At 42.5% G+C, this 9,253-nt stretch overlaps 3 protein-coding genes and 1 long non-coding RNA gene across 4 annotated transcripts; 3 read left to right on the top strand and 1 right to left on the bottom strand.

The window, feature by feature from the left end:
* The first annotated feature begins 634 nt into the window (after positions 1-634).
* LOC144027406 (transcription factor 7-like 1-B) lies at positions 635-2,167 on the top strand. The gene is made up of 5 exons (XM_077534890.1): positions 635-728; positions 802-967; positions 1,046-1,153; positions 1,234-1,276; positions 1,570-2,167. The coding sequence occupies exons 2-5, from the start codon at positions 863-865 to the stop codon at positions 2,025-2,027; spliced, it is 714 nt and encodes a 237-aa protein (XP_077391016.1). The 5' UTR covers positions 635-728; positions 802-862; the 3' UTR covers positions 2,028-2,167.
* Positions 2,168-3,304: 1,137 nt separating this feature from the next.
* Positions 3,305-5,485, top strand: LOC144027220 (transcription factor 7-like). The gene is made up of 7 exons (XM_077534579.1): positions 3,305-3,671; positions 4,094-4,140; positions 4,212-4,292; positions 4,367-4,532; positions 4,611-4,718; positions 4,800-4,842; positions 5,040-5,485. Exons 1-7 carry the CDS (start codon positions 3,597-3,599, stop codon positions 5,483-5,485), a joined length of 966 nt encoding a protein of 321 aa, XP_077390705.1. The 5' UTR covers positions 3,305-3,596.
* Positions 5,486-5,915: 430 nt separating this feature from the next.
* LOC144027201 (uncharacterized) lies at positions 5,916-8,088 on the bottom strand. Its single transcript, XR_013285398.1, has 3 exons — positions 6,968-8,088; positions 6,070-6,236; positions 5,916-6,000 (listed from the first exon to the last, which is right to left on the bottom strand). It is a non-coding gene; the product is annotated as an uncharacterized LOC144027201 (long non-coding RNA).
* Positions 7,084-9,238, top strand: LOC144027199 (transcription factor 7-like 1-B). The gene is made up of 6 exons (XM_077534541.1): positions 7,084-7,310; positions 7,709-7,907; positions 7,982-8,147; positions 8,226-8,333; positions 8,415-8,457; positions 8,692-9,238. The coding sequence occupies exons 3-6, from the start codon at positions 8,043-8,045 to the stop codon at positions 9,147-9,149; spliced, it is 714 nt and encodes a 237-aa protein (XP_077390667.1). The 5' UTR covers positions 7,084-7,310; positions 7,709-7,907; positions 7,982-8,042; the 3' UTR covers positions 9,150-9,238.
* Positions 9,239-9,253: the final 15 nt, after the last annotated feature.

The following is a 9,253-nucleotide window of genomic DNA, read 5'->3' as shown; positions in this document are numbered from 1 at the left end:
CCACAATAAGCGTTGCTAGTCCGTCGTCAGTATTCAGTGAGAATGGCAAGCACACAGATGCACGGACTTCTCCAAGTTCCCATCACGGATTTCAGCATGACCAGCAATCAAATTCAGGTAAGGAAAAGATTTAAGAATAAATAATTGAATGCACATTAGGAAACCTTTTTGGAACATAAAAACAATTACAATTCAGTCGGAAAAAGTCCCCATAAAATGTTCGTTTTTTTTCTTAATCTTGTGAGGGGATGAAACATACGATCAAGAAACGTACAGTAATTGTGTGTTTCTTACTGTATATGCTTCTGCAACTGCATTTCCTTTCTCAGAGATAATTTTAAATGTTTAACGTATAGTGTTTCAAATGCTTAGTGAGGAATTCTTGTCAGATGTAAATGAAGAAAAGTCCAATTTTTGGGTTGCATGAAAAACAAGTAGTCCAAAGTCCAAACGTTCATATGTAGAATTACATGTTGCTACTCAAAGTATAGTGATAATAACGTTTTTTTTTTGTTTTGTTTTTTTGCAGGTTAATGGCACACCAGTGGTGTTTGGCCATCTTCCTATTCGAGTTATGTAAGTAACAAACAAATGTGTGCATCTTCATACATGCTTCTTGTTGCCTAACGTGTGTCTCATGTGTGCAGAATTGGACAGGATTGCTACCAGTTGGCACCTGTCACTTACCTTCACCCTCCTGTACGACCACCAACACCTAAGTCCTCACAGTAAGTATTAAATATTTTTCTTAAAAAAAAAAATCCTTATGTAGCCACACTTACACTTTTGTTTTGTCAACAGGAGAAAGAGGACGAGCGAGCCACCCACCAAACCATACATTAAGAAGCCACCAAATGCCTTCATGCTTTTTATGAAGGAGCAGCGGCCGATCCTGAAGGCCCAAATTCTTAATGAAGGCGCAGTTCCTCAAGACAGCGCCACAGTCAACAAGATTTTGGGTCAAAAGGTGAGTGCTCTCGTCCTCTTTGCTTGTACGGCGGTGGTATACATGCGCGTGTGTTGACACTTTCGATTACGTCCGCAGTGGAAGTCGCTGACTGTTGAGGAGCAGAACAAGTACTATGAGGAATCTGAGCGGCTCAGCCAGGTTCATGCCACCATGTACCCCGACTGGTCGTACAGAGAGAATTACGTGAGTCCCGTTTGTCGTTTAGTCGGAACACAGTGGAAAAATTAAGTACTTGTGTATGACTGTCTTTTTGTTTTGTGCAGGGCAAAAAGAAGAAACGAGTGTGGTCTCGCCAAGCCACCAGCAGTAAGTAGAAAATTAATTCACAGCCTATTTAAAAAGTGCACCTCAGTAAATGTTCAGTTTATTTCAAGGGGAAATCAAGGCGAATATTTTCTTTGAAAACTAGTCTACAAGATATTCTGAAATTTGCAGAATAAGAATCAGGCAGTTGAATCCATTCATGACATTTTGTCCTGTATGTTTGCCTTTCAATAGAAGACTTGAATATCATATCTAAAAATATTGTACTGATAAAAATAAAACAATATCATGTCAATTGGTCTCAGAGGTGACTGTTGTTTTGCGTTTGTTCACAGCGCCTGCACCTGAGGTTCCCGTGCAGGCCCCCATGCCAGGCACATACCTGCATGAGGAACCCACAGCGGATCCGGTCTCTACCCACACAGGCGAGATGATGGGATCGGCCGAGGCACCCTCGTCATCCGTGAACTTCAAGCATGTGGGGCTTGAGGAGGACGTGCTCGCCAGCATCTTCCAGGAGCTGGAGGAGGCCTTGGAATCCTCCGCCTCCTCATCCGCCAGCAGCCTGGATGAGGAGGCAATGACATCCTACCTTTATCAGGAGCTGGAAGCCTTGGAGGCGGCGGAAGCGGCGGTCGAGGAACCCTCAGCCTCATCCTCGTCTACCTGCAGCCGGTTTGAGAGGCCTGAGGAGGAACTGACTCTTGCATTTTTCAAGGAGCTGGAAAACCTGGAGGTTGAGGCCGCCTCGTCTTCAGACTCCTTTTTGTCCTCATTCACCTCCTGTTCTTAAGGCGCAGACATGGACAAAGCAAAGAGTGACTGGATTCTTTATTTTTTTTATTGTTACATCTACTCTTGTGTGTGTTGTTTTTAAAAATGTATTTTATGAATTTTATTTTGTGTGTAAATAATAAAAGCAAATGAAAACTGTACAGTTTTATTTTTATTATTGATGAAAACAATGTGCTACAAAATTATCCCCTTGTTTTTTATTCTTAAAACATAATGTTAAGTAATACGTATTGAGGTGTTTTGATTTGATAATTATAGTGGTTCTTTTTTTCTTTTCTTTTTTGTCTTAATATTTTTAAATGCTAAAAAATTTTCTTGCTATGTACAAAAAAAAAAAAAAATGAATTGTGATCGCGGCGCTACTGAAATACTCAAAGATACTGTAATTGGAATAAGATAATACAACACAGGCGGCACGGTAGTCGAGTGGTTAGCACGTCCGCTTCCCAGTTCTGAGGTCTCCGGTTCGAGTCCAGGCTCGGACCTTCCTGGGTGGAGTTTGCATGTTCTCCCTGTGCCCGCGTGGGTCTTCTCCGGGTACTCCGGTCTCCTCCCACATTCCAAAGACATGCAGGGCAGGTTAATTGGGCGCTCCGAATTGTCCCTAGGTGTGCGTGTGAGTGTGGATGGTTGTTCGTCTCTGTGTGCCCTGCGATTGGTTGGCAACCAGTCCAGGGTGTCCCCCGCCTACTGCCCAGAGCCAGCTGAGATAGGTGCCAGCAGCCTCCGTGACCCTTGTGAGGAATAAGCGGTCAAGAAAATGGATGGATGGATGGATAATACAACACACTTCCAAAATGTGATCGCTACTATTCTGTAGTAAGCCACAAGATGGCGCCCAAGCCTGGTTACTGGCTTGACGGCCCCAAGCCAAGCAGCTTCTTGGCTTGCCTTGCACTTGGACAAGATTCGTCTAATTTGGGTCATAAAATAAAATCAAGAAGTCAAGATTTCACTTTCAAAGGCAGTTACCCTTACAAAATCACATTGTCCCCAAAACCCCCCGAATATTTTCAAGTTTGGTCGGTTTCGTGGGTGACAACGTAAGATGGCTGCCGGTGGCTTCACTTCTCACTATGGTGAATAAGTGACATTTCGCTCCGTAATCCATGAAATCCTCGAGAAGTTTGCGTGAATGCACAGTCACACGGAAAATTAGAGGGAAAATTGGTAGGTAGGTGGGTGGATGGATAATTGTCGTTGTCATTTGTGTAATTCCACGATAGACCACAAGGTGTATATATATTTATTTAATTTATTTTTGAAACACGTTAGTACCGTCTCCGAAAATATTTCAAATGACGTACCCTAGCTTGTCGAAATGGCGGCGAGCACGAGCGCCCCCCCACCCGAAGTTTTTTCCAGCTGTTAGTTAGCCATCTTGCTAGTTAGCAATAGCATTACGGCCGATGTTTATTTGGGGGACTTCCCATGCTCTTTCAATAACCGTCAAGTGACGTCAAAAATGTTGTCCTTCGCCCTTGTGATTGGCTAAATTTCGGGAATTTCTTTTTTTTCCCCGAGTCCACAATCAGCGTTGCTAGTCCATCATCAGTGTCCAGTGAGAATGGCAAGCACACAGGTGTACGGACTTCTCCAACTTCCCAACGCGGATTTCGGCATGACCAGCAATCAAATTCAGGTAAGGAAAAGATTTAAGCATGAATTTAATGCACATTAGTAAACTTTTTTTGGAACATATATGCATTCAAACAATTACAATTCAGTCGGAAAAAGTCCCCATAAAATGTACGTTTTTTTTTTTTCTTAATCTTGAGAGGGGATGAAACATACGATCAAGAAAAGTACAGTAATTGTGTGTTTCTTCCTGTATATGCTTCTGCAACTGCATTTTCTTTCTCAGAGATAATTTTAAATGTTTAACGTATAGTGTTTCAAATGCTTAGTGAGGAATTCTTGTCAGATGTAAATGAAGAAAAGTCAAATTTTTGGGTTGCATGAAAAACAAGTAGTCCAAAGTCCAAACGTTCATATGTAGAATTACATGTTGCTACTCAAAGTATAGTGATAATAACGTTTTTTTTTTTTTTTTTTTTTTTGCAGGTTAATGGCACACCAATGGTGTTTGGCCATCTTCCTATTCGAGTTATGTAAGTACCAAACAAATGTGTGCATCTTCATACATGCTTCTTGTTGCCTAACGTGTGTCTCATGTGTGCAGAATTGGACAGGATTGCTACCAGTTGGCACCTGTCACTTACCTTCACCCTCCTGTATTACCACCAACACCTAAGTCCTCACAGTAAGTATTAAATATTTTTCTTAAAAAAAAAAAATCCTTCTGTAGCCACACTTACACTTTTGTTTTCCCAACAGGAGGAAGAGGACTACCGAGCCACCCATCAAGCTATACATTAAAAAGCCACCAAATGCCTTCATGCTTTTTATGAAGGAGCAGCGGCCGATCCTGAAGGCCCAAATTCTTAATGAAGGCGCAGTTCCTCAAGACAGCGCCACAGTCAACAAGATTTTGGGTCAAAAGGTGAGTGTTCTCGTCCGCTTTGCTTGTACGGCGGTGGTATACATGCGCGTGTGTTGACACTTTCGATTACGTCTGCAGTGGAAGTCGCTGACTGTTGAGGAGCAGAACAAGTACTTCAAGGAATCTGAGCGGCTCAGCCAGGTTCATGCCACCATGTACCCTGACTGGTCGTACAGAGAGAATTACGTGAGTCCCGTTTGTCGTTTAGTCGGAACACAGTGGAACAATTAATTACTTGTGTAATGACTGTCTTTTTGTTTTGTGCAGGGAAAAAAGAAAAAGCGAGTGTGGTCCCGCCAAGCCACCAGCAGTAAGTAGAAAATCTACTCACAGAAATTTGCGGAATAAGAATCAGGCAGTTGAATCCATTCATGACATTTTGTCCTGTATGTTTGCCTTTCAATAGAAGACTTGAATATCATATCTAAAAATATTGTACTGATAAAAATAAAACAATATCATGTCAATTGGTCTCATCAGTGACAGTTGTTTTGCATTTGTTCACAGCGCCTGCACCTGAGGTTCCCGTGCAGGCCCCCAGGCCGGGCACATACCCGCATGAGGAACCCACGGCGGATCCGGTCTCCACCCACACAGGCGAGAGGATGGGATCGGCCGAGGCACCCTCATCATCCGCAGACTTCCAGCATGTGGGGCTTGAGGAGGACGTGCTCGCCAGCGTTTTCCAGGAGCTGGAGGCGGCCTTGGAATCCTCCGCCTCCTCATCCGCCAGCAGCCTGGATGAGGAGGCCATGACCTCATACCTTTACAAGCAGCTGGAAGACTTGGAGGCGGTGGAAGCGGCGGCCGAGGAACCCTCAGCCTCATCATCGTCTACCTGCAGGCCTGAGGAGGAACTGACTTTTTCATTTTTGAAGGAGCTGGAAAGCCTGGAGTTTGAGGTCGCCTCATCTTCAGCCTCCTTTTTGTCCTCATTCGCCTCCTGTTCCTAAGGCGCAGACATGGACAATACAAAGAGTGACTGGATTCTTTATTTTTACATCTAAGTGTGTGTTCATGTTTTTAAAAATGTATTTTATGAATTTTATTTTGTGTGTAAATAATAAAAGCAAATGAAAACTGAACAGTTTTAATTTTATTATTGATGAAACAACGTGCTACGAAATAATCCCCTTGTTTTTTATTCTTAAAAACATGATGTTAAGTCATAAGTATTGAGGTGTTTCGCTTTGATAATTACAGTGGTTCTTTTTTTGTCTTAATATTTTTAAATGCTTAAACATTTTCTTGTTTTGTGCCCAAAAAAATAATAATAATTTGAATAATTGTGATCGCGGCACTACTGAAATACTCAAAGATACTGTAATTGGAATAAGATAATACAACACACTTCAAAATGTGATCGCTACTATTCTGTAGTGAGCCACAAGATGGCGCCCAAGCCCGGTTACTGGCTTGACGGCCCCAAGCAGCTTCCTGGCTTGCCTTGCACGTGGACAAGATTCGTCTAATTTGGGTCATAAAAAAAATCAACATAAGAACTCTTCACACCATTTCATTTTTTTCTTTTTCCTACCTTATCAGACTCGGTGTGCTCGCTCGAAGCGGCGGCAGATGTTGTCCAGGCCTCGCACTGGTTCGTCGCGCAGCTTCACCCACGGCTTGGCGGGCACAAAATGATCTCAGCAGCCACCAGGAAGCACAGAGTGCCGCAGGGCCACGGCATGGGTCCGAGTTCTCCTCCTGGTGGTCAAAACATTTTGGGATGAATGGATGGATAGAAACAGATATAGATACACATTGACAGATAGATAGATAGATAGATAGATATCATCAAATGAAAAAGATAAATAGCGTCAAATTAAAATATGAGCCATTTGGCATTTTTCCAGCTTGCTATTTTTTTTTTACTGAGTCTGAATGATCTTGAGGTTCAGCTGACATTTATGTGAACTTGAAAGCGCTATATAAATAAAGATGACTTGACGAACTTAAAATAAAAAAAAAATCACAGGAAAACTTTTGACAGTTCGGCTTTGGTTTAATTTAGTTTTTGTTTTTTTGTTTTTAACATGAAATACAAATGACACAAAGTCGAGATTTCACTTTCTAAGTCAGTTGCCTGTACATAATCACACAGTCCCCAAAATAAAAACGAATATTTTCAAGTTTGGTCGGTTTCGTGTGTGACAACACAAGATGGCTGTCGATGGCTTCACTTCTCACTATAGTGAATAAGTGACATTGTGAGTCTGTCCGTGGATTTCGCTCACCGTAATCAATTGAATACTCAAGAAGTTTGCGTGAATGCAGTCACACGGGAAATTAGAGGGAATATATTGGTCGGTAGGTGGGTGGATGTCTAATTGTCGCTGTCGTTTAATTGTGTAATTCCACAAGGTGTGTATGTATATTATTTAATTTATTTTTTAAACACGTTAGTACCGTCTCCGAAAATATTTAAAATAACGTACCCTAGCTTGCCGAAATGGCGGCGAGCACGAACACCCCCCCCGACGTTTTGTCCAGCCGTTACGTAGCCATCTTGCTAGCAATAGCAATAGCATTACGGAAGATGTTTATTTGGGGGACTTCCCATGCTCTTTCAATAACCGTCAAGTGACGTCAAAAATGTTGTCCTTCGCTCTTGTGATTGGCTAAATTTCGGGAAAATTTCGGGAATTTCTTTTTTTCCCGAGTCCACAATAAGCGTTGCTAGTCCGTCGTCAGTATTCAGTGAGAATGGCAAGCACACAGATGCACGGACTTCTCCAAGTTCCCATCACGGATTTCAGCATGACCAGCAATCAAATTCAGGTAAGGAAAAGATTTAAGAATAAATAATTGAATGCACATTAGGAAACCTTTTTGGAACATAAAAACAATTACAATTCAGTCGGAAAAAGTCCCCATAAAATGTTCGTTTTTTTTCTTAATCTTGTGAGGGGATGAAACATACGATCAAGAAACGTACAGTAATTGTGTGTTTCTTACTGTATATGCTTCTGCAACTGCATTTCCTTTCTCAGAGATAATTTTAAATGTTTAACGTATAGTGTTTCAAATGCTTAGTGAGGAATTCTTGTCAGATGTAAATGAAGAAAAGTCCAATTTTTGGGTTGCATGAAAAACAAGTAGTCCAAAGTCCAAACGTTCATCTGTAGAATTACATGTTGCTACTCAAAGCAAGGTGATAACGTTTTTTTTTTTTGCAGGTTAATGGCACACCAATGGTGTTCGGCCATCTTCCTATTCGAGTTATGTAAGTACCAAACAAATGTGTGCATCTTCATACATGCTTCTTGTTGCCTAACGTGTGTCTCATGTGTGCAGAATTGGACAGGATTGCTACCAGTTGGCACCTGTCACTTACCTTCACCCTCCTGTACGACCACCAACACCTAAGTCCTCACAGTAAGTATTAAATATTTTTCTTAAAAGAAAAAAATCCTTCTGTAGCCACACTTATACTTTTGTTTTGTCAACAGGAGGAAGAGGACGACCGAGCCCTCCACCAAGCCATACATTAAAAAGCCACCAAATGCATTCATGCTTTTTATGAAGGAGCAGCGGCCGATCTTGAAGGCCCAAATTCTTAATGAAGGCGCAGTTCCTCAAGACAGCGCCACAGTCAACAAGATCTTGGGTCAAAAGGTGAGTGTTCTCGTCCTCTTTGCTTGTACGGCGGTGGTATACATGCGCGTGTGTTGACACTTTCGATTACGTCTGCAGTGGAAGTCGCTGACTGTTGAGGAGCAGAACAAGTACTTCAAGGAATCTGAGCGGCTCAGCCAGGTTCATGCCACCATGTACCCTGACTGGTCGTACAGAGAGAATTACGTGAGTCCCGTTTGTCGTTTAGTCGGAACACAGTAGAACAATTAAGTACTTGTGTAATGACTGTCTTTTTGTTTTGTGCAGGGCAAAAAGAAGAAGCGAGTGTGGTCACGTCAAGCCACCAGCAGTAAGTAGAAAATCCACTCACAGAAATTTGCGGAATAATAATTAGGCAGTTGAATCCTTTCATGACATTTTGTCCTGTATGTTTGCCTTTCAATAGAAGACTTGGATATCATATCTAAAAATATTGTACTGATAAAAATAAAAATATATATTTTAAGGCAAAATCTTGTATTGAATCTCACCTGATGATGTCAATTGGTTTCAAGAGTGACGGTTGTTTTGCGTTTGTTCACAGCGCCTGCACCTGAGGTTCCCGTGCAGGCCCCCATGCCGGGCACATACCCGCATGAGGAACCGACGGCGGATCCAGTCTCCACTCACACAGGCGAGATGATGGGATTGGCCGAGGCACCCTCGTCATCCGTGAAATTCCAGAATGAGGGGCTTGAGGAAGACGTGCTCGCCAGCGTCTTGAACGAGCTGGAGGCGGCCTTGGAATCCTCCGCCTCCTCATCCGCCAGCAGCCTGGATGAGGAGGCCATGACCTCATACCTTTATAGGCAGCTGGAAGACTTGGAGGCGGCAGAAGCGGCGGCCGAGGAACCCTCAGCCTCATCCTCGTCTACCTGCACCACGTTTGAGAGGCCTGAGGAGGACTTGACGTTTTCATTTTTTCAGGAGCTGGAAAAGCTGGAGGTTGAGGCCGCCTCATCTTCAGCCTCCTTTTTGTCATCATTCACCTCCTGCTCCTAAGGCGCGGACATGGACAAGGCAAAAAGTGACTGGATTCTTTATTTTTTTTTATTTTTACATCTACTCTTAAGTGTGTGTTAATGTTTTTAAAAATGTATTTTACG

This window comes from Festucalex cinctus, chromosome 10, assembly GCF_051991245.1.
Source record: "Festucalex cinctus isolate MCC-2025b chromosome 10, RoL_Fcin_1.0, whole genome shotgun sequence".
NCBI classification, from domain to species: domain Eukaryota; kingdom Metazoa; phylum Chordata; class Actinopteri; order Syngnathiformes; family Syngnathidae; genus Festucalex; species Festucalex cinctus.
The sequence above is the reverse complement of the archived record's forward strand: the minus strand, read 5'-3'. Positions and strand labels throughout refer to the sequence as shown.